Consider the following 25,494-nt stretch of genomic DNA (forward strand, 5'->3'; position numbering starts at 1 on the left):
TAGCTTTTGGTGGCCCTCTAGGCACTGGGCCTCATTCCGAGATTGGTGGTAGCCATGGCGCTATTTGCGCCATGGCTGCCTCCAATACCGGGTCCGGCACCGGTCTTGTTCAATGGGGACTTACCGGTGCAGTCCGACCCTGGAGGGACCGGTAAGTCCCCATTGAACAAACCATTCCCCATTCCCATTGAGCCCTTATAGGGCTCAATGGGAATGGGGAGGACGCTAATAACCGGCTCGCAACTAGCAAGCATGTTATTAGCGCCCTGGTCCCTTAGCGGGACCCGTAAGGGACGTGTGGTCAGACCGCATGTTCCTTACGGTTCCCGCTAAGGGACCTCGGAATTGGGCCCTTACCGGTGCCGGTAATCCCTTACCGTCCAACTCATAATGACCCCCACTGTTGGCAAAGTGTTAACCCCTTCCCTCCCTCTAGGTGCTACATGTATTTTATCATTTACCTTTGCATCATGAATTCTGTCATGGACTACAAGTGTTGGGAATAATTGCGATTATTAATGCATTGGCATTCCGGCTCCTGATCATGACAATGTAAATGCCTTTTGCTGTTCAATATGGGTCCCTGGTGCTCCCACTCCTTAGTCTCCTGCCACCAGGTATTGCTCATACATTTATCTGAGGCGTGGGTAGGGTGGACCTACGGCCCTTTACTGTTTACATACACGGTGCCTTACTATGTGTCACTATGTGTCATTTCATAATAAAGCATATCTTTTTCAGTATACCAGTGTGGCGTATTCTACGGTGGTAAATACTGGGACTAATTGTACCTCACTGCCAGCCTACCTACACTCTTGACTGGAGCCTGCCTGACTGCTCTGCCAGCGTTACCCATAGAGAGCTTAATCCCCCCGTTTTGCCATTAGGTTAAATGGTTTTACAGCTCTTACGAGAGGGTTTTGGAAAGGATCTTGCTACCGCCCACTTTATTCACTCCCAGCATTTTGCAGGTTTGGTTAGCCCAGGATTACCTGTTGGACTAATCCTGTCTTCCCTAGGGTTGACAAACTCAGTATGTTCCCAGAGTAAAGGGTTGCAGCACAGTTCATCAATTAATCTTTTATAACGCGCTTAATACCGGAGACCAGCCTCTAAGCACAGGACCGGGATTTGAACCTGTGTTGGTCTGCATTGTCTTGTTTCCAAGACAAACACATTGCCCCTGTTCTTTTCTCCCAGTCCACTCGCCCGCTGTGGCATACACATAGTTTGGCAATCACAGTACACGGCCAGCTTCACACTTCCAGCCTGACAGGTCACGAAGAGCAAGTGCCCTTGGAAAAACCCTGCGTGTGCGGTTCAAGCGGAAAAGACACAACACATATCCCTACGCCAGGCAGTGGGATGAGGCTCGGGGCACATAAATGGGGGGAAAAGAAGAGTACCTCTGCCAAGGTGAGGTGGCAACAGTTTTGCCTATAAATGCTGCAAAGGGTTCAAGGGAAGGAGTGTTAGAGTGTGAGATCTGTCTGGAGACCGCTGCTTGGGCTGGCAGAGTGTTCTGCAGGCCAGGTGTGCGTATGACTGCTGGACTAGAAGTGCGCATAGACGCCATGGTCCTCACCTGTCAGATGGGTAAACCCCAGCTGCCGCAGGCCCTGGTTGCCATTGACCCGGCCGTTGATGGCGACAAATAGAGCAAAATTAGTGTCGTAGAGTTGGACCCCCCGGATCACCCTCAGGTTCTCGAGCGGCAGGTACTGGAACATATTCATGGCAATTAACACGTAGCCCGTCACCTCGCGGATGGTCTGCAATGAAGGAACGAGAGAGAATGAATTCATTCTTGAACAGAGCAGTATTGTGACATGCAAGACAAGGATCATAGAGTATGTCATCGAAAAAGCAGGACTCTTGGCTCGTACAAACCCTCTGTCTTTCTTTCAAGCTTCTGGGGTACACAAAACCAGAATATTTCTTAGGTCACCTGCAGAGCTGGACCGGCCTATGAGGAAACTAACAAATAGTCTAACTGGCGGCATTGCTGCCAGCTGGCCACATCTACAAGGGCTACTGTAGATGCGGCCTCTGAAGGGCTACACAGGACTATGGACACCAGGGAGGGATGGCTGAAAAGCTTTGCATTAATCATAGCCAGAGGCAGTCCTCTGGGCAGCTTCCATTCCTACACTATGTAAACCATTCCTGCCCTTACCTGAAAGAAAGCAGTCCAGCCTGCACAGAATGACCATGTCCCTCTGCATGTGAAGGCAAGCCATGGCAGGCATGTGCCAGCCCAAGTGGGACTCACCGGGGAGAAGCAGCATGGCTCATATGGCTCCGCGCGACCACTCCCACTTGGGGAGACTCACTAGAAACACCAACGAGTGATGGGTGGAAGATCTGAATTCACCATAGCCTTTGGTGGCAGAACTAACATAGGCTTGCAAAGAGTTGCTCCCCTTATGTAAGAATACTGATGGCTAAAGAGCGATGGAATGGAATCTGCCCTGGGGAATTTCAGTGGTTTTATTAATCTGATGGTTCCCTTCCTTCGCGTGTTGGCGTCTGTACCCTATGCAGGATAAACAATACTTGATAGATGTTTTGGAGAAGGCGGTTTATCTGTATTCTCCACGACCAGATGCGCGTCCCTTGGTGCATGTCAGAAGGTAGATTGTTTCATGGTGCTGATGAAGGCCAATGATTTCCTGCCTGATCTGGTTCTGTGCTTTCTAGGTATGGACATTGCACATGTGCACGGGTGGCTAATGGGTCTGCAGTCTCCATATAGGTCACTGTTAGGCCAGTACACGTGTACTTGGATTTCTAATGGATCTGCAGTCTCCATGGAAGGCATTGTTAGTCTGGTGCACTTGCACTTGGATGACTAATGGGTGTGAGGTCTCCATGGAAACCACTGTTAGTCTAGATCACATGTACATGTATGGCTAATGGATCTGTGGTCTCCATGGAAGCCACTGTTAGTTCAGTGCACTTGTACTTGGATGGCTAATGGATATGAGATCTCCGTGGAGACCACTGTTAGTCTAGTCAACTTGTACTTGGATTGCTAATGGGTGTGAGGTCTCCATGGAAGCCACTGTTAGTCTAGTGCACTTGTACTTGGATTGCTAATGGGTGTGAGGTCTCCATTGTTAGTCTAGTGCACTTGTACTTGGATTGCTAATGGGTGTGAGGTCTCCATAGAAGCCACTGTTAGTCCAGTGCACTTGTACTGGGATTGCTAATGGATCTGCGGTCTCCATGGAAGCCACTGTTAGTCCAGTGCACTGGGGACTGGATTGCTAATAGGTATGAGGTCTCCATGGATGGAATTATGAGTCTAGTGCACATGCATGTCTAATTGGTGTGAGGTCTCCATGGAAGCCACTCTTAGTCTAGAGCACATGCACATGCAAGGCTAATAGATATGAGGTCTCCATGGTAGCCACTGTTAGTCTATTGCACTTGAACTTGGATTGCTAATGGGTGTGAGGTCTCCATGAAAGCCACTGTTATTCCTGTGCACTTTTACTTGGATTTCTAATGGATCTGCAGTTTCCAGGGAAGCCACTGTTAGTCTAGTGCACTTGTACTTGGATGGCTAATGGATATGAAGTCTCCATGGAAGCCACTGTTACTATAGTGCACAGGCACATGCATATCTAATAGATATGAGGTCTCCATGGGCGCCACTGTTAGTCTAGTGCACTTGTACTTGGATGGCTAATGGATATGAAGTCTCCATGGAAGCCACTGTTACTATAGTGCACAGGCACATGCATATCTAATAGATATGAGGTCTCCATGGGCGCCACTGTTAGTCTAGTGCACTTGTACTGGGATTGCTAATGGATGTGAGGTCTCCATGGAAGCCACTGTTAGTCTAGTCAACTTGTACTTGGATGGCTAATGGATATGAGGTCTCCATGGGCGCCACTGTTAGTCTAGTGCACTTGTACTGGGATTGCTAATGGATGTGAGGTCTCCATGGAAGCCACTGTTAGTCCAGTGCACTGGGGACTGGATGGCTAATAGGTATGAGGTCTCCATGGATGGAATTATGAGTTTAGTGCACATGCATGTCTAATGGGTGTGAGGTCTCCATGGAAGCCACTCTTAGTCTAGAGCACATGCACATGCATGGCTAATAGATATGAGGTCTCCATGGATGGAATTATGAGTCTAGTGCACATGCATGTCTAATGGGTGTGAGGTCTCCATGGAAGCCACTCTTAGTCTAGAGCAAATGCACATGCATGGCTAATGGGTGTGAGGTCTCCATGGAAGCCATTCTTAGTCTGGTGCACTTGTATTTGGATGGCTAATGGATTTGACACCTACACAAAGGAATTATTAGTCTTGGGCACATACACTTGTATAGCTAATGGATTTGAGGTCTCCATGGATATAGTTTGCCAAGCTACCACTGGAGAATACCATTAATGCATATTATCCGTTCCCTTACTAGAAGCCAATGGAGCATGCCAGAAGTAGTGATATTTGTGTGCTTTCCAAAGGGTCTTCCCAATGCAGCCTTTAAGTGTGACTTCTGCTTTTTTGGGTTTAGGAAGAGTTTTGGGACTTTCCTATATTTTCCCCTGAAGGCTTCCTTTCAGTAATACAGGGCTAACTCAAACACCATCCAGACACGTTTGGTTCACTCGTTTGATATTGGGTACATCCCGGCCTTTCCTGTGCGACTTGTGCTTCGTCCCCTCACACCTGTCTCTGTTTTCAGTTGTGGCCCTTGATACAGCCTCCTGCCCATTGTTCCACCCGAGACATATCACTTTGCTTTCCTACACTGCCACGGCTCCTGGAGACCTTGCGAACAGCAGAGCTGCATAGTACAAACCCAGCAACAGAACATAACCTCAAAGATCACCCCAACCCCATAGGTAGAGCACACTCACCCGCAGGAAGGACAGGTCATGCTGCTGGTCCAGGCTGGAGATCTCCAGGTTGCCCAAGACAATCTCGCAGTTGTTGTACATCTGCACCATGCCGATGTACTGGTTCCTGGTGTCGCCCGTAACACTCATGTCATTGATGGTGCCAGCACAGACTGGGGAGAGAAGAACACCAGTGAAGTGTGAGGGGGGCGCACCACAGTTCCTATCCACCAAATCCAACATTCCATGTGAACAATTCAATAATCACGCAGATGCCTCCTGGCCACGTATGGTGTTCCTTCAAGAACCTGCATGTTACCTTGCACAATATGTTGCCCTTTAGATAAACGCTCAGGGGCCCGACGTCATAGGCTATACCTCAGGGAACCTGTCAGATACCTGGTGCAGTGTGTTCTAGTTCCATCACCTCCCAGACACCTGAACCAGGAGGCAAACGCTTCCAAGACCTCCCAAAGGCCTGATGCTGTATGTGTATACCTTTCACAACACCCAAGAGGCCGGGCATAGCATGTTAAACAATCGAGCTCCTCCTCGAGACCTGGGATATGTGATAATGTCCGTGGTGGTACAATAGCTGTTGATAGTTTGAAGAAGGGCGCTGTCTATTATAGCTTAGAAAACCTTCTGGAACTGAGACAGCGGGCCTCATTCCGAGGTGGGCGGTAAGGGGTTAACGGCACCGGTAGGGGTGCCGGCGCCGTTAACCCCTTACCGCCCTCTGACGAGTCTGCTCGCGGGACCCGCAAAAGGGCGCGGGTCCCGCTAGCAGACCAGAGAGCTAACAACGGGCCTGTTATTAACGGGACCGTTGTTAGCTCCCTCCCCATACCCATTGAGCCCTAGGGGGGCTCGAATGGGAATGGGGATGGGTTCCCTGAATGGGGAAATACCAGTGCCTCCAAGGTTGGAATGGCCGGTATTTCCCCATTCAGGGAACCCGGACCTGATATGCGGTATGGGGGTGCAAATAGCGCCATGGCAACCTCCATACTCGTAATGACCCCCTATGGGCCTCATTCCGAGGTTGGCGGTGCCGTTAACCCCTTACCGCCGCAATACGAGGTCCTTTAGCGGGTCCCGCTAAGGGCGGCTGTTTTTTCCAGGCGCCCTTAGTGGGAGCCGCTAAAGGACCAGCATGCTAATAACGGGCCCGTTAGTAACGGGAATGGAGAAGTACCGGGTCCGGGTTCCTTGAATGAGGAATTTCCGGGCCCTCCAAGGTTGGAATGGCCTGGTAATTCCCCATTCAGGGAACCCGGACCAGGTATGCGGTAAGGGGGTAGCCATGGCTACCTCCAACCTCGGAATGAGGCCCATAGTCTTGAAAAGCCATTGGAGCAGGCGGCGAGTTATACCTTCTTGACCCTCCCAGAGACTTGCGGGAGCGTGCCATCGCTTGTGGAAGCGCCTCAATGCCTGATGTGCTTTTGCTCTAAACCAAAAGATCAAAGAGTACAAGAAACCATCATGCGCATTTGACAGAGCACAGAAGACTTCGATTGCGTTGGGTTTTGCACACCCCAAAGACTAAAATCTATTCAGGTGTTCAAGATATCTACATTGACGGTGCATAAAAAGTGGGTGACCCCGACGGAAGGTCATTGGAGATTATTTGCATGTGTGTTGGCTTTTCCTGGTCGGTGGGTCAACAAGCGCAATCCTCGCAAAGAGAGATAAAGGGCGCCAAACAATTACAGAAAACATGCGCGAGGCGAGAGGAGTTCCAAGGTAGCCAAGGAAGAAGGAAAAAGGGGGTGACGCACTTCTCGCTGCGCTCTCTCGAGCGAATGTTATTAATTGAGAGGACGGAAAAACACTACAAGACAAACAAGTGCGCCATAGATATTTCACAATACACTTCCTTCTGGAACCGCCCCACATTCAAGCTGCCAGCAGTGCACGCGGAGTCCACGCCCACAGGCAGACTAATGTACAGGTCCCTGAGGCCCAGCTGGACGTCTTTAAATAGCAATATGTTATGTCAAAAATCGCACACTAACAGCGTATCTTATTAGCCTAAGTTTTTCCATTTTGCCCCTTCCTCGCCCAAAATGAAAGCACTTATTAGCAACTCGTCGGGGATTCGCCCGATGGTGAATACATTCTATAATAACCCCCAACTCAGCCAAGCTCCATTAAAAGGTGGAGGCGTACCCCAACTTGCCCCCCATTCATCAGCCAGTGGTGGGTAACGTCTCTACTGCGAACCTCAACTCTTGCAAATTAATTACATCGTGAGAAGTGTTGCACGGTTTCTTCTTCCATAAATTAATAGTAATAATATTAATTTTGCATTTATATAGCGCTACGAACCCGCAGGTATCTGAGCGCTGCTTATTATTACCCACGGTGTGTGGTGCTCATTTGTCGACGTTGGAAAGATGAAAGGCTGAGTTTGGCTCTGGGATTCGAACCTGCGTTAGCAGGGTCTGCACGAATGTTAAAGCGAGTGCTCTACTCGCTGTGCCACTTGACCCGCATTTGTTTGCATTCTAAAGTCAGCACATCAATAGTTGAACCATTCATGCGCAAGGCCTGATACACACTAACACATATTTCAACACATGCCTGAAACCTCACCTTACACCAATGGCAAATGGCAACTTTTAAAGAGGAGACTTTGCTCAAAGGCAGAGCCCTGTGCCAAACGCCTGGCAATCCAGGTCCGTAGAGGCTTGAGGGGCCTCACCATTTTGTTTCACTGTTTTTCAAGACTGCGCTCAAAGGGGCACCTCTTTACCAGGTCCTCCAACCCTGCAAGACTTCTCCCAGTAGTAGAGGATATCTGTGCCCTGTTGCCCAACAGTTTGAGACTTCATCCAACAGTGAAGAACTTCCTTCCCTGTGATGCCACCTGACACTGAGGTTTCATCCAATTGCAGTGGTGTGTCCTTGCTCGGCGTGGTCAAAGTGGGGCACTGACTTATGCAGCATGGCATTAAGTACGCGCGTCCCTGAGCGCGTGTGCGCACACACACGCGCACACACACACACGTCTGAATAGCATTAATTTAGTTTAGGATAATGGGGTGGCACCTGGGGTTGCCAATCAGATTCCAGGGGTAGCACGTGCCACCTCAGACTACAGCCAGGACACGCCATTGATTGCATGCAACCCCATTCAATAACCCCTGAGTCTTCCTTCAGTGGTTGAATCCATACAACCAGGTCCCTCAAGACTTCCCCTAGTGGCCTAGAAGGACATTTAAGATTTTGATGAGCAGATGCACTGAAAGGATGATAGGCAGCGCTGGCACCAGAGATCCGGCACTAGATGTGTAGCTAGATCTCGGGATCCGGCCCGAGTCAGCGCTGGGAAAAAAAAGTGGCCGCTAGCAAACTGTAACTTCCTCTGGTGACCTCGTGCAAGGGGTCACCAGAGGAAGTTACAGTCCTCAGCCACGATCTGGTCCTCAGCCACGACCCAGTTTATTTATGCAATTTTTGTCGGATACATGGAACCGGATTATTTATTTATGCAATGAAACATTACATATGTAGATATACAGGTATTCGACAAACATTGCATGAATAAATAAATACCCCTATTAACATTGGAACTATCCCACAGGATTCAGCCACCCAACTGCTTTCAGAGGGGAGCTGCAGGAGCTGTTCACGGTGGGGTTCAAGTAAAAGAAAACGTTGTTTATGGCGAACAGAAATCACCCTGTTTGAATAGTACCCAAGGGGGAGTTTTTTTAAAAAAAATAAAATGGAATGCAAATTGTGCATTTTAAAGAATATTTACTCAGCAACACTGATCAAAAGTATTATCCGCATAATGAAGTAACTCATCACCAGTGCCATGGAAGTGGTTTAAAGTGGAATTGATATATAGTTTGGAAAAGAAGCAGCATGAAAGCAATAGCGCCGTTTTAACTATTATTTTGGGCATTTCCTTTGATCGGAGGTCAACTGCCAGCCCCACATCCCTAAACCCTGCCTCCTCGGGCAGCGCCCCCCCCAAACTCCGGCCCCACTCCGGCTCTTGTGGAATCCCCCACCAATTTTTTTCCATTTCCACCACTGACGATAGGGATGTGGTAAATTCCAGAGCCAGAATCCTCGCTCAAGTGACTGAAGTCTTGCCTCGCTGCTGGACTGCACAGGCCCTAGACTAGCACACTCCAACCTGGCACAAGTGCCAGCCAATGACCTCTTGAGGAGTAGGGTCTGGTGATGGTCCAGAAAAACAATGTGAGGCCCGCTCGAGAGCACACTCCAAAAATGCCCAGGCTGGCTTTGGGGCACGTGAACCAGCAACAGTGGCGGAACGACACCCATGCAGCCCTGGTGATGTGTGCAAAGGGCACCGGGGGCTCAGGGGGCTCTTGTATAGGACTGTGCATGTTGTGGGTGGCGGAAAATGTGGTCGCCTTCCTTTTTGTATTCAACCAGTGGCAAATGGTAAGATTGTTGGCTAGGTTCCCCGTGCACCTGCTGCAAAGCTTCCTCTGCAGCCCGTGGATCTGACTGAGCGTTTCATCCACCTAAATCCGATAAAATGAGCACCGGTGGTGTAGGCAACCATGGCACCGGTTATTAATCGCTGAAAGACAGGTGTGTAGCGTGAGCCACAGGAGGTCTCTTTTTCAGTCGTCATTGGCACGCATCAACGCAAGGACGCGCCCTCCCGGGGAGGTAACGTGCGAACGCACACAACGTCGCAGAGACAATATCTCGCCTGTTCTCGCCTACCCCGCCCCCGCCTCGTGAGCATAAAGCACTAATCTAAGGGATTAAGAGCCGGCTCTCCACACAGGTGACCGAAGGGCCACAGTTTGTATTTCCAGCCCAACAAGTTTCTCGAGGCTGGCGGTGGCGCGAGCTTTACCATGCCCCCCAAAACCGGTGGCCTCCACCTAAGGGGTTACACGAGAGAACACGAAGGGCTTTTGTACAGCGCAATCTGGGCCGGAACGGTTTCTAGGCACTTCGAGGGTTAGCTGAGTGGGGCTTTCCGGCCAGATACGGTGTGGCCTACGGATTGTATTTATGTATTGAAGTTTCGCAAAGCTCTAGAAGCAGTGCAAGCTGGAAGAAAGCACAGATGGGGCAGGCAGCAGGGAGAGAGATTGGGGGGGGGGGGTCAGTGGCAGAGACCGTGCGCTCGGGGGTGCAGTGGTTCCCTTTTCAGCAGACCTACCACATTGTACACTTGTACAGATAGTTTCCAAAAAAGCTGCGGTTCTTAGTGTACGATTCAAAAGTCGATATTGAGCGACATTTGCTGTTGGCCTTTTGGGGCTCGCGTTTATCAGTGTCATTAGGTCTTGTCTTGGTTGTCGGGGGCAGGGAGGGGTTGGGGGGGCTGATAGGCAAGGAAGTTCACAGTGAGGTTCTCTAGAAAGACCCACTGGGTTGAGGTCTGCGAAGCTCTCAAGTCATTCCGCCATTTCTGAATAGCTCGTGCAGCCCTCGCTTTAACTCCCCATTCTAGGAATTTGCAGTCCTGCATTAAGCAAATGGAGGAAGTAAAAATGCAAGCACCAGAATACAGTGAATATACAACAGGACTGAAGAAAACCTATTTTATTCACCCTCCCACTCACGTTGCTAAACCGCCCTTTTGTGTGTGTCTTTTAGAGACATTCGTAAATTAGAAAGAAGATGGGACTCAAGACGCAAAAGGCCTGGTTCTTAAAGGATACAAAGGAGTAAAAATATGTTCAAGGTAAAATGTCTTGCTTTTGTGTAGGTCCAAGGGCCAAGGCTTTAGAGAAGCGAGGAAGCTAGAATTGTCCTGGAGCAAAATGCACAGACAGAAAATAAGGAGCACTTGATTTAGAGGAAAAGACCAGGGATAGACCGCAGTCATTAGTGGAAGGAGTTGCCTTCTTATTTATTTGCATTTTTAAAGCGCTCACACAGCCCGTGGGCATTGAGGCGCTATTACAGGAATTCTTTGTTTTTAGTTGTGCAGTTGTTTGTCTTAGTTGCGTATTTATAACACGCTTAAATACCCAGAGGGTTCTAAGCGTGGACCTGAGGATTGAACCTGAGTTGTTTCATGCTTCCAAGGCGAGCATGTTGCCGCTGAGTTATCCTCTCGGCACAGCCCCCAGTCCTTCCTTCTTTGCACAAGTCACATGTGATATGATGGCTCGGTCTGCCCCGCAGAGATGTCTCTAGCAATGAAAAAGACAGCTTGGTTATAACTGAAGGAGTGGGCGGGGTCTACACCAATTCCTTATGGCAACTCAGGACGAACATACACGCCCATAGCACTTTTAATGATGTTAGCCCCCATATATACGAGGGTCCATTTGGTATATGATATGATATTCTATTTGTATCGCGCTCGTACACAAGTGTTTCAGAACACGACTAGGCAAGGGAGGGGAACAGGGGAGAACAAAACATCGATCTTACTAGGCCCAGTGACATTGAGAACGCGCAAGTGCATGGGAAAGGGAAAAAGTGCATGGAAGGGGGAGAGTGGAAAGTGCAGAAGCCGAGGAGCGCAGATAAATAAAATAAATAGAACATTGAGGCAAACTGTGGTAGTGCAGCCAGCAAGTGGCAAGTGCTGTGTTTAAGGCAGCAGACTGGTTAATTCTGAATAAGTGCATAAAAAGAGGAAAAATGGGGGGGAGGGGCTGTATGGATACAGATACAGTCCCCAGTGCAAGGGGTGGCCAGGAGGCAGTGCAGGAAGGTGGCAGGGTGAGCAGGTACCTGGGCCCAGGGGACAGAGGGTGGCCAGGTGCACAGTGCCAGGAGAGCAGATCAGCAGGGGAGAAGGGGAGCGGAGGCAGAAGCAAAGAGGAAGGTCTTGAGGTGCTTCCGGAACCGGAGATGGTTCTCCTCAAGTTTTAGAGTGGCGGGGAGGCTGTTCCAGAGGGAGGCCCCAGCCGAAGATAGAGATCTACCCCCAGCTCGTTTCTTTGAAAAACGACTGACCCGGAGGGAGTTAGAGGTAGAGGAGCAAAGAGCTTGAGAGGGGAGGAATTTGCGGAGGGATAGCTGAAGGTATTTTGGACCCAGGCCCCAGAAAGCCTTGTGGACAATGCAGAGAGTTCTGAATTTAATCCTTGCATCCACTGGGAGCCAATGAGGAGATTTCAAAGCTGGAGAGATACGATCCCAAGGCTTGAGGCCAAGGACAAGTTTTACAGTCCTGTTCTGGATTAGTTGTAGAGGGCGGAGAGTAGAGGCAGGTAGATTTAGAAAGAGGCTGTTACAATAGTCCAAGCTAGAGAGAACCAGAGCTTGGGATACCATGAGCTTCTGGGGGAAGGAGAGGAAAGGCAGAATACCTCTGAGGAGGTGCAGTCGGAAGTTTGACCTTTTAGAGACATCAGAGATATGGGCCGAGAAGGAAAGTGTGGAGTCAAAGATGACGCCAAGGTTCTTAGCCTCGCAGGTAGCGGTAGGAGGAGGGCCAAGGGAGGCCGGCCAGAGAGTGAGGGAAAAGGATGGAGATGGTGTGCCGATGAGGAGGATCTCCGTCTTGCTGGCATTCAGACAAAGATCATTGGCGGCACACCAATTTTGAATGGCAGTTAGGCAGTCAGAGATGAGAGAGGGAGAGGAGGTGGCCGAGGGCAGCTGGAAAATGAGTTGAGTGTCATCAGCGTAGCACTGGAAATTTGAGCAGAAAATGGCAATGCAGTGAGCGAGAGTTGCCAGGTATTGGTTGAAAAGCCAGGGTGAGAGGTTAGACCCCTCGGGAACCCCACTGGTGGAGAGGAAGATATATGATAGGAAAGACCCCAGTTGGACCTGGGAGGGTCGATCAGAGAGGAAAGAGGTCAGCCAGGCCAGAGCCTGATCAGTGATACCCAGATTATCACGGAGACGGTTGAGCAGGATGGTGTGGTTGACCGTGTCGAAGGCAGAAGAGAGATCAAGGAGGATGAGGACAGAGGGAATGTTAGAATCAAGGTTGGAGAGCAGATCTTCACAGATATTGAGGAGAGCAGTTTCCGTGCTTCTGGCCGCTGTGAAGCGAGACTGGTGGTCATGGAGACAACCAACAGAATATGAATGAAGGTTAAGCTGAGAGATGGCCAGCTTTTCCAGGAGTTTGCCCAGAAAGGGGGTAATGGAACTTGGGCGATAGTTAGCCGGGTAGGAAGGATCAGCTGTTGGTTTCTTGAGAAGAGGATGCACAAGGGAGTGCTTCAGAGGGGAGGGGAAGGATCCTGAGGCAAACAAGTGGTTGCAAAAATCAGCAAGAGCAGGACCAAGGGTGTCAATGTGGTCCTTGATGGTTTTGGAGGAACAGGGATGAACCTGTTTTGATGAAGCTTTCATAGATCTGACCTGTCTAGTGACCTCGTCAGGGGAGAAAATGGGAAAGGAAGAGAAGGATGGTGGGGGGTGCTTAAAGGGGGGTCTCCAAGCACAGACTGAGAGGGAATAGGAGGGGGAGGGGAGGCGAGGGTGGACAGGATGTCCTGGGTTTTAGAGATAAAGTGCGAGGCAGGGGCATTGCAGAGAGCCTGGGAGGCAAGAGGAGGGGAGGAGACTGCTGCAGGGTTGGCAAGCTCCTTGCAAATTTTAAAGAGTTTGGCCGAGTTGTTGGATGCCGCAGAGACACGGGCTTCAATGTGGGCTCTCTTCTTAGTGCGGACAGAGAGTCGGTATTGCCTTTGGAGCAGGCGACAGGCCAGTTTGTCAGAGGATGAGCAAGAAGACATCCATTTCCTCTCTGCCGCCCTACACTTGCGTTTAAGTGTAGCTAGGTCAGAGTCATACCAGGAATTGCACTTGGCTTTGGACTTCAAGCGGATCCTCATGACAGGGGTAAGAGCATCAAGAGTATCAGAGATGGAAGAGTACAGAAGGGACAGGGTTGTGTCGGAGTGTGAGTCAGCCGGGGGAGTAGGAGGGGGAGAGAAGGTGGCAGCGAAAGCCTCAGCTGACACACGCTTCATAGGTCGGATGTCCGAGAAGGTAAGTGGAAGTGTTGGGGTGTGGTTGGCTTGGGGGGGAGAGATGAGAGGAGAGGGGGAGTGATCGCTCCAGGAGAGAGGAGTGGTCAGAGGAATAGAGAGGGGGAGGCCAGGGGAGATCAAGACATCAAGTGTGTGTCCTGCAGAGTGCGTCGGGCCAGAGGGGAGGATAGAGAGGGAGAGGGTATCGCGGAGGTTGCGAAAGAGCAGCGATGAGGGGCAGTGAGAATCGAGGTGAATGTTGAGGTCACCCAAGAGGAGGAGTTGAGTGGTTGAGGCCAGGAGGGAGGAGGAGAGGTCGGCCCACTCAGAGAGAAAAGAGGTGATTTGCCCGGGGGGCCGGTAGAGAGTAGCAACAGTGAGAGAGTGGCTAGGAGAGAGTGAGAGCCTGCAGACAAGGCATTCAAAAGAGGAGTAAATCTGAATGGGAATGATAGTGGCAGGAATCCACTCAGGAAAGATCAGGGCTATGCCCCCTCCAGGTCCAGTGGATCTGGGTGCAGAGAGGATCTTGTAGCCCTCAGGGAGTAGAGTGTCAAAGCTTGTGACAGAGCTACCCGTGAACCATGTCTCTGTAAGACCGAGGACATCAAGGTCCAGTTCTTCAAGGAGGTGGCAGATGTGAGAGGCGTGTTGGACAGCAGAGCGAGAGTTGAGAGTGGCAAGATGAAGAAGGTTGCCGGCCTTAAAGACCTTCCGGGGAGGGGTACAAATCAGAGGTACGCCCTGCGGAGTTGTGGAGGTAGCCTGAAGAGGGGCAGAGGAGGAGGAAAAAGTGGGTAAGGTAGCCAGGGAGTGAGAGGAGGGGACAGCTGGAGATGAGAGGAAGTTGATGAGGCGAGGGAAACCCCTATCGAAGAGGAGGAGATTGGCCTGAGGATCTTGGACCATGACAGTGCCATTTAGGTAGACATTAAGGATGACTCTGTAGGAGTCGAAAGAAGCCATGAGGACATCCCAGCGAGTGCCACCATTCATGGGAGAGGAGGAGACAGGACAAAGCACAGAGATCATATGGGGGGTCCATAGATCCGGCGAAGGAACAAGAAAGAGGATGTCGGTGAGGGTCTGTCTGGAAGAGGCGCTGGTATAGTTATCAGCGATGGGGAGTCCAGGGTTGGAGGCCAAGATATCCTTTTTAAATTTCATATGTTGGCAGCACCTGCTCAAGTGCAGAAATATTTCACATATTGTAACTACACCTGGCACCTGAGGTGATGGCTAGCTTGAGAGAGCAGTAAGTGGCCGTGCCAGGCTGTACTGCCACATGACTGCAGAACCCCTGCTCTATTGTGGTACTTGTAGGTATGCCACAGGCCGTTCGAGCACACACCTTTGGCATATGAAGACAGAACTCACATCAGTGCAAGCCCCACTTTAGCAACATTTAGTTATTTATTTTATTAGATCTTGCACTTGTACTTTCCACACATATGATGTCTTTTGGGTCAAAGGGAATGAGGCATCATGTTGTGTGAATCCACCAGTGTCGTCACTTCCTATGATGTCATGAGCTTGGCAATATAAATTTGCGTATCCCTGGTGAGTTCCAGACAGCAGTAGTGGACACAGGCGAGCCAGTAAACGCAAGAGCAGGGCCCAAGCAGGCTGCAGGCCCTGGCAGGAGAAGGGGGGGCACAGGGAGGACCCTCAACCAATATCAGCGGCAACTAAGCAGTAGACCAGATCAACAGCAGTCTGGGGAAGCAAGCGGCACTGTCCGGCTCACCACTGCCGCATGCCCCCTCTGCAAGCACTATGCTACCACCTAATGCCCAAGCAACCCCCAGCAGCCTCAACACCTGGTAGTGACCCAACCAATTGGCCAGCTGTTTCCGGTGACCAGGCGTTGTCACTATTTATTTTTTGCATAGGGACAGCTAACTTAGAAAAATTACAGTTGGAAAAGTGTTGGGCGTCTTGAGTGGCTCCCCTTAGTTCTGACACACTCCCCTGCATGACACCGCCACCACCAGCGTCACGCAGTACCGGAGTTAGATATCCTCCAGCGTGTCCATCAGGACTCCAAAGTGTCTGACAACTACCTGAGGAGTAACAACATTGCAGAGGCGTGCTTACCCGGGGACCCCCATAACAAGTCCAAATCCTGCAGCTCAAACACTGGAGAAGGTAGGCGCAGTCTGGAGGGGCACATGCTGCGGGCTTTGCCTACGTTTGACATCCTTCTGAATCAGGGTTGCCTGATTAGTCTGGAGTGGCCTGAAGTGTGTCTGTCGCTCTTTCCAGGGGTTGAGTGTTGGGTTTGCTTTCTTCTGGCCGTCACATTCCTGACATGCTGTGGAGAGTTCTAATGGATCGGAGGCTGATGATTTGTGTGGTCTTCCTTAGGCTCTCGTCCAGCCTGGTTGCCTGGTTCTGGACCCCTTTTCATTTTTGATTCTCCTTTTCTAGAGCACAGACATAGGTTATTTGCAGGAGGTCAGCCAGGCAAACAGCAGGGTTAGTATCACCTCATCCATCAGTGAGCTGCTGGGCAGGGAGCTGCTCCAAGGACATCTCAGCAGGCTACTAAGCATGCACAGCACCAGTCGCCATTTCATTCTTGATTCCTGCCTTCATAACGCTACCAGGCTCGGACTGGCATGCAGGGCACTAGCGCAATTCCCTAACCAAATACACGAAATGCTCGGGTGGGCCCGTTTTTTTGGTCAAAGTGGGCCTTTTTTAGGTGCATGTGGGCCCGTTTAAGTTACTTCACCATGCGGCTAATAGTTGTGACCAGCGTTACTGAATAAATATTCTTTAAAAAGCACAATTTGCATGACGTTTTATCAGAAACCTCCCCCTTGGGTACCACTCCGTCTCTCACAAAGCGAATTAATTGCCATCTGCAAACGTGGGCCACTTTTTCATTGGTGGCTGAGACAATTTTATGCCCCAGTCAGACCCTGAATGTTACAGAAGATATCACGCCTCCTCCAGACTAGGAAGATGCAAGCACGAAAACGAGATCCCTCCACAAAGCGAGACTGGAATGCTGTAATCTACTCTTCAAAATGGACTACTCTAAAAAACACCCAGGTGACACTGAAAAGAGTACAAAACTAGGCCGCAAGAACGATTTTGAACTTTAGAATTCACTAACACTACTGAAAACCCTTCGTTATGGACCGTGGAATGCACAAGGGCAACCACTGGAGACATCGAACATGCTCATATTACCTACGGGTAGTCTTCATTACTCCAAATCCTACTCTTCCTCATCACAGTACTCACCTCTGAGGCCCTGCCTCCACTGCAGGATCCTTCTTTACTATCTTTATTCTGAGGTATATTACCCCATACTTACCCATGAGCCCCATTTCACAATATCCAAGCCAGAGCATGGGAACCTCCCCACAGGGAGGGAGAGGAGGGTCGTCAGTACTGTCACAAGGAAGAATAGGACTATGAGTAATGAAGATTACCAGTATGTAATCAGAGCCTTACCTCCACGTCCTTCTTCCTGGTCCCAGTACTCACCTCTGAGGTATACCAAGCACTGCCACGGGGAGAGGTCCCAACGAGACACAGAGAGCCAATAAGACACAAAGACGCAGAAGTGATGCAACACCACACACTTTAATCCCCCAGAAATTCCCATACCAACACACTAAACCCCAGCCACAAAGGCGCCAACCGAGGGGTGAGCCACATTTAGCCGGTACTGGTTGATAAACGTGCTCTGATTTTTACAGGTGGCAGCTCTACAAATCTCCTGCAGTGACGCCCCAGGGGCAGAAGCTCAGGAAGCCGACATACCCCTAGAGGAACAACCCAGGACAGGCACCGGCAAACCAGCAGACACATAAGCCATTGAGATGACCGTCTGGATCCAATGGCTGATGGAAACCACAAGGCCTTCTGCCCGCACCAGCAGCCCCAAACGTGACAAGCAGCCTATCAGTCCCACGTAACATTTCCGTCCTAGAAAGGTACTCCAGGACAGCCCACCGAACATCAATGGTGTGCCAAGCCACCTCGTCAGGAGTCTTAGGGTCCTGGAAAAAATCTGGGAGATCTAGATCCTGTGAAGTGTGAAAAAGAGACACCACCTTTGGCAGAAACTTGGGGTCACAATGTAAAATAATGCAATTAGGGAGCACCCGCAAAAAGGGAGGGTGACACAACAAAGTCCCCACCTCCCCCAGATGCCGGGCAGACGTGATCGCAATAAGTAAGGCCGTCTTGAGAGTAAGGAGCCGGATGTCGATGACCTCAAGGGGCTCAAAGGGAGGACACTGAGGAAACTTCAAAACCAGAGGAAGATCCTATGGAGGAAGACCTTGATAGGTACAGGGCGAGAAGTAAAAAGGCCCGTAAGGAACTTGCCCACTAAGGCATCCCCCACCATACGGCCCTCAGAGTCCCCCTTCAGGATCTTAATGGAGGTCCACTGGAAAGGAAGCGTGGACACAGCCAGCCCCTTGTCGAACCCCTCCTGGAGAAACTGGAGAACAGAAGGCAAACCACACACAAGAGGGAGAACCCCCAACCTCCCACACCAAGCTAGAAATTGTCCTCAGTGATGGTCATAAGACTTCAAGTAGAAGGGTGCCGAGCCTAGATGATGGACTCGGCCACAGGATCAGAAAACCCCTGGGAAGTCAACCGAGCACACGCAAGAACTAAACTGGCCATGGAATCCGCCGGACCTCGCACCCCAGCCTCGCTTGTAGAGGGCAAGGTCACTTTGGAACCAACCACGGCCTCTGAACCTGGAGCTCCAGAAGGGAAGGGAATCAACCCCAAAGAGGCCAGAAAGGAGCCACCAACAGCACCATTGGCCTGGAACACTGGATCTGCTGCACCACCCGGGGAAGAAGAGGGAGAGGAGGCAAGGCATAGAGGAGACCCTGTGGCCACTCCTGATTCAGGGCGTTCACCCCCCAGGCACCCACTGACAGAAACCGGGAGCAGAAGAGGGGGCACCTTAGCTGAGGCTGGCGAAGCAAAGAGATCCAGAACAGGGCTCTAGAACTTGAGGCAGATCTCCGCAAACACCCTGTCCAATAGGACCAGATCCAGGGAAGAGGATAAATCCCTGCTGAGGCGATCCACCTGAAAGTTGTCCACCCCCGGATGTGTGCTGCCTCCAGAGACACCAGATGTTTCTCCCCCCAAGCAGCAATCAGACAGGCCAGGGCATTCAAGGAGTGACCCGAGCCCCCCTGACGATTCACACAGGCCAGGGCTGTCATGTTGTCCGTTCTGACCACCAAAGCCCGGGACTCCCTGGAAAACAACATGGCCCAGTGAATGGCACACAACTCCTTTGAGTTGTACGAGCGGTGAACCTCCTCCGAACCCCAAAGGCCCTGCACCAAACGGGACCCGAGAGTGACTTCCCAACCCCACACAACAGCATTGGTAGAAAGAGTAGTCTGCATGAGCCGAACAAGGTCCACCCCCAACCAGAGATTCTGTACATGCAACCACCAAAGCAGATCCTCCGTTAGAGCCTGAGAGATTGGAACAGAGGCCTTGTATGCTAGAGAGACTGGAATCCAGTGGGCCAGGATGTTGGAGACCATGGGACGCAGATGGAGGCAGGCCCACGGCACAAAAAAAAAACACATAAGGCCATGTGCTCCTGCAAAGCAGGCAACAAGCGAACTGAGGCTCACTTCCACCAAAAAACCATGAGGAGAACAGATGGAAGACACCGACCCGCACCAAAGGCAAGAAGACCTTCCCCACCCTGATGCAAAACTGGGCCCCAACGAAAACCAGATCTGAAAAAACAGACAGAGAATACCGCCCACCAGTCCTCCTGAACCGTCAGGACATCTGCTCAAGGCCCAAAGGCCATGAAGTGCTAGGAGGAGCATGACCCCCCCTCGAGGCCTACGGAAGGAACAGGACTTGGAACCAGAAAAAACAGGACCTGACGTGGCAGTGGACATCTGAACCATGTCCTCCAATAAATCACCAAAATGTTTCACACCTTCAAAAGGAAGCTTTAGAGCAGCCATCTTCTGCGAAACCCTCAGACTTTCAATCCCACAGATGAAGATGTCTCTGAGCTGAAATCCTGGCACCAATGGCCATGGCAGACCCACGCACACCATCATAAGCCCGGTCCAACAATAACTACACCTGGCGCTGCATGTGAGACAGAAGAGGAGCACAGTCAGAACCATCCACCACAGCCCGACAAAGCTTCTTAAAATCCCCACGGGCAGCCTCTGCCATGTAGGAGCCATAGACATTAGCACAAACGGCCATATGGGCTCCCAAGTGCACCTTTTTAAGACCTGTGTGGACCTTGTGATCCACGTGTTCACTGGCAGCAGCCTCCTCAGCCAACATGGGGGAGTGCCCCACCAGGCTGGTGAGAATATCGTCCACCTCCATAGAGTCAGAGAGCAAGGAGGGCCCACCAGACAGAGGATAGCGCTTCACCATGAACCAGGGCATGGCAATCTGTTCGGGGTCCTTGCTCTCCCGAAGGATTTTCCTGCAAATGTTCGCAATGAGGGGAATCTTGTACGAGGAGTATGCTTGTACTGTTTAATGGAGGGATCGGAACAGTTGCCCTGGACCACAGGCTCCGAGAACCCCATACAGTCCCAAACTTGTGTTAAGATGACAGCTACAGCATCACGATTCAGGTACTTCCCCATAGCATCCATCTCTGAAGAAGGGACATCTGAGGAGGAGGCGTCAGTCTCAGAAGACGGAGAAGAGGGAGAGGAAGAAGAAACATGCCTGCGCTTGCCCCCACAGCCATGGTCACGAGCAGTCAGCTGCAGAAACATTTTAATGTCCTTCTGAGACACAGATAAATGGTCAGGTGCCGTTCCCTTTGCAGCATTCCCCCTGCAAGGCTCGAAGGAGTCAGAAGAAGGAGAGGACTCCAGGTGAAGATGCTTCATGAGGAAATCAAGAGCTCCAAAGACAGCAGTAATGCACACTGAAGATTTATTCTTAAGTAAGCGACAGCAGGCCTGGTCAGAGCGGAAGCCCCAACACAACTGCTTCTACAATCTAAGTGAAAACATTCTACACGCACATTCTTAGAATTCAGTGAGCTCATAGTGGAGCTTATGCTCAACCTAAGTATGAACAAGAATTTACATAACTTGCTTACAATGTCAGGCTTTAACTTACATCATAACACATCTCATCCCTTATATATATACAGCTGTTTACTCTACATAGTAATCTTTAAACCAATTGGGTCTGTTCTTGACTCTACTTGACTGTGTCTCTGCTGCAGGTTTTAATTTATTGTCATCATTAGAATCTTCGTCCATGACACTAGAGTCACTGAAACCTTTATTAGCAAGTTCACCATTGTCATGTTCACCATATGCACTGTCCTTCATGCACTCTGGTCATTTCACAATTCTAGACATTGACCAACACTCTCCTCCCTCCACAATTACTACATTTTTCCTCACAGCAGATATCTTCTTAGGACCAATGTACTTGCTTTCCACACATTTAGGAGTGCATCTAGGGTTCCTTATGAGAATGCAATCCCCCACTTTCCAGTTGTTAACTTTAACACTCTTGTCCTCATCAAACCTTTCCGTGTACACATCCTGTGCTTCTTTAATGAGAGTCATAATCCTCTCACGATCAACGTTGGAACTCTTGGCTAAGTCCATCCACCCCGGACATAGCTTCGTTCCAGGCTGTCTTCCTTTCAATGACATAAATTGCGATACATTGGTAACTGAGTGTGGTGTGGTACAGTAGTTCCATATCATTTCTCTTACCACACAAGACCACCTTAAATTTGAGGCCATAGCTAATTCCAGACCACCCTTTATGAACCTATTTGCTCTCTCCACAAGCCCGTTGGCTCTTGGATGATACAAAGCAGTTCTAGTGTGCTTAATGCAAAATTTCTTCAAAAAAGTTAACATTCTTTCAGAACAAAATTGTCCCCCGTTGTCAGTGACCAATTCTGTTGGGAAACCCTCCTTATAAAATACTTCCTCGAAGAACAACACCATCTCTGCAGTGGTTGCCTCACGCAAGGCCTTCCATTCGATCCATTTAGAATGGTAATCTACCAACACAACAATATACTTATACTCATCACCAAGATTTTGCAATGGTCCTATCAGATCAACTGCAACTTTTTGCCATGGCTCACTGGGTACCTTGACGGGATTTATTGTCACCTCTCTAACAATCTTGGTTTTGTCACTCTTCCCACACTCTCTACAACCTCTGACACACCTCTCTGCGTCGCTGTCAATCCCCGGCCACTAAAAGTATTGCCGCAAATATCGCTTTGTTCCCCCCATACCTAGATGACCTTGATGCACTATGTTTACCAGATGAGATCTAACTCCACTGGGGGGGGTATTATCCTGTTTCCTTTTCTAACTTTGCATCCATCCTCAGACATACTCAGCTCATCCTTCACACCAAAATATTTTTCAAACTCTTTACTAATAGGATTCCTGTGAGGCCATCCTTCTCTGGTCCAAGTTATGACTTGATTTAATATCAGATCCTCCTCGCCAGCTCTCATCCACATCTCTTTATCAATAGCATCATGCTCAATTTCTGCAATGCTCACGTCCTGAAATTCAGGTGCTCCCTCTATTTCACCATCAACCACAGGCAACCTGGATAAACAATCCGGCACTACATTCTCCCTCCCAGGAATATAACACACCTTGAAATTATAACCCAAAAGTTCTACCATCCACCTCGAGACTCTAGGAGACCCTCTGGCCCACTCAGAACTATTCATCAACTGAACCAAAGGCTTATGATCGGATCTGACTAGAAAAGCTCGAACCCACAAAAAAAACTTGAAGTGCGTGACGGCCCAAAATACAGCCAGCGCCTCTCTTTCAATAACCGAGGAATTCTTTTCTGCTCCTCTAAGCGGCCTGGATGCAAATGCAATAGTGTGTTCGGTCTTACCTGAGTCAAACTGAGTCAAAACAGCTCCTAAACCTAGAGTACTAGCATCAACTGAAAGTAAAGTTTTCCTGCCAAACATAAATCCACTCAATGATGGGGCCTTGACTATACAATCTTTGATTTGTAAGAATGCCTCTTGGCACTCTTCAGACCATACATACTTCACATTTTTTTTAAATAATTCTCTCAGGGGAGATGAAATGGATGCAAAACCATTTACAAATTTATGGTAATATTCCGCTAGTCCCATGAAAGAACGTAACTGGTCCTTGTCTTGGGGCTTGGGAGTATTACTAATACTTTCTATGAGCGATCTCTTGGGTGAAATTTCTTCCTTCGAAATTTTATGCCCAAGGTATTCCACTTCCTCAACACTTATGTTACATTTGCTTCTTTGGACCGTTAATCCGGCCTCTTTTAGTCTGCACAACACCGCCCTAAGTGCTCTGTCATGCTCATACTCATTACCTGCAAAAATCAGAATGTCATCTTGAAACACCCTTACATTTTCCAACCCTTTCAACACTTCTTCCATCACCTTTTGGAACACGGATGCGGCCGAGGCCAACCCAAATGGCATGCGATTAAATTTATATGTGCCCTCAGGTGTAATAAAGGCAGTGAGATGTTGTGATTCTTTGGAAAGGGGAACCTGGTGATAGGCGGCAGAGAGATCAATGACAGAGAACAATTTAGGCTCACCAAGAGTGGAAAGTGTTTTCTGAAATGTTGGGTCTTTCCACTAGAATATTGTGATTAAGACTGCGCAAATCTACACATAGTCTTAATTTACCATTGCTTTTGGCCACCAGAACTCTGGGGGACAACCACTCCGTGGCCTCAACTGGTTCAATAACACCCTTATTAACCAAGTTATCGAGCTCACTGCGCAGTTGCGCTCTCATATTTAACGGCACATGCCTCACTTTATGGACAATAGGCTTAGCCTCTTTCTTCAGTCTAATATGGTGCTCAAAGTTCCTAAGTCTGCCCAGATCTTCAGTGAAGACCTCTGGAAACTCTCTCGACCACAAATCATCAATCTCAGCAATTGTAACAGGCTCAGGGGCACTAGCCTGTACCCTGAACCTCAACCTCTTCTGTTCCTCCCAACCCAAAAGAGAGGCTCCCTTTCTTGCAACCAAAATATCAGCTTTACATTCTCCACCTCTATATTGTACGCTTGCAGAGAACTGGCCCAACATCTCAATAGGGGATTCCCCATAACCACATAGCTGAATTTTTGATGGATCCAGTATTGATTCGTCCTTCCTTAGTACATTCTTAAATGTTTCCCTAGAAATGATGATCCAGAGGGAACATGTGTTGACTTTCATAAGTATTTCTTGACCATCAATCACAAACGTATCTACCGGACCCTCACTGTCTCCTCCTCCAGTAGTTGAAATCTCAAATACATGTCTAGCGTTATTGTCCTGTGAGGAGTACACCTCCTGTATGTTGTAGGCCGAGTGAGCACTTCCTTCCTGGTTGTTCCTGGATTCTAGGAGATTTATTGATGAGCCCTTGCAGACATTAGCGAAATGTCCTTTGGTTCTACACATGAAACATTCAGCATTTCTTGCCGGACAAGAAGGATAATTCGACCCATGCTTGATGCTACAAAATCTGGTACATTTCATGCTCCATGCTCCCTTCTGGCTTACATTGACATTCGATTTTCTTCTGTGATCAACTGCACACACAGCTTGAGAACTCTGTTTGTCAGACTTCAGTTCTTTAACATATTGTGAGGTTTGTTCTATGCTTCTGGCTAGATGCACTGCTTCTTCCAACTTTATGTCTTTCACCAACAACTTTTCTTGTATTCTAATGTTATTTGTGCACCTCACTAATTGATCTCTGATTAATGAATCAGAGAGATGTTCAAACTCACAGGAATGGCTTAATGTCCTTAAAGAGGCTATCTACGATTCCACTGATTCCGAAGGCTCCTGCACACGTTGGAAAAATGTGTGCCTCTCAAAAGTAACATTTTTCTTAGGTTCAAAATGATCCTTGAGTTGTTTAAGGGCAAAGGCATATTCGTCCATGTCCTCTGCTTCACCAGCTTGATGTCCGCTTAGACCATCAAACACTGCACGCCCTTCTACACCGAGATTGTGAAGTAACAATGCCTTTTGCGAGTTGAGCTGAATCTCTCTCTGCCCATTGCCACCAAATAGTTCTCAAACATGTCCTTCCATCTGTCCCACCGGACATGGGGGCGTCACGGTTCATTTAAGAAGGATAGAGGTGGAGGTATCGACGCTGCCATATCTCAAAAGGTATGATGGGAGCACAGAGGACTGGCCAGGTGCAGTTTAGGGTATTTATTATATTGTCACTGGAAGGCACAAAGTGAAGATAATTGCCAATGCACTACACGGGCAAAAGAAATTAATCCTGCAGGAGCTGATGGACAGTCACAATCTCCTGTTTGTGATGTCACAATCCTCCTATTATATTTTATGAGAGGAAGCAGAAGTAGCTCATCCAAAGTCGTGGGAAGCACGTCATAATAGCCGGCTTCTTAAGCGTGGGAGGTGCTGCATGGAAAGGCTGCCTGGCAACAGACCCGTGTGATCCAGACAAACACAAAGGAGGGACACGCCCACTACGTCGCTCCGTAGCGAGCCCTCGAGCCGGGAAGGCTTGAATATAAATACTTTGCAATGGCGTTGCAGGTGCGCGTTGGCTCGCAATGAAAACAACCAAAAATAAATGGGGAGAGGACAAAGTTGACACCCCCAAAGGACACGCCTCCTAACCTTCCGTCCCGCTGCTTCAGGGTCGTCCTGCTCTGCCTGCTGTCG

General features: G+C 49.4%; 1 protein-coding gene across 2 annotated transcripts in view; it reads right to left on the bottom strand.

Moving 5' to 3' along the window:
* The window catches only part of ERBB3 (erb-b2 receptor tyrosine kinase 3), a 364,313-nt gene that overhangs the window by 190,432 nt on the left and 148,387 nt on the right, over positions 1–25,494 (bottom strand). For both annotated transcript variants that reach the window (XM_069653771.1, XM_069653770.1), the window contains exons 2-3: positions 4,881–5,032; positions 1,586–1,772 (exon numbers count right to left, since the gene is read on the bottom strand). In XM_069653771.1, coding sequence (XP_069509872.1) covers positions 1,586–1,772; positions 4,881–5,032 — 339 coding nt within the window. The remainder of the gene's footprint in view (positions 1–1,585; positions 1,773–4,880; positions 5,033–25,494) is intronic.

Source organism: Ambystoma mexicanum, chromosome 3q (assembly GCF_040938575.1).
Source record: "Ambystoma mexicanum isolate Mex_15411 chromosome 3q, UKY_AmexF1_1, whole genome shotgun sequence".
Lineage (NCBI taxonomy): Eukaryota > Metazoa > Chordata > Amphibia > Caudata > Ambystomatidae > Ambystoma > Ambystoma mexicanum.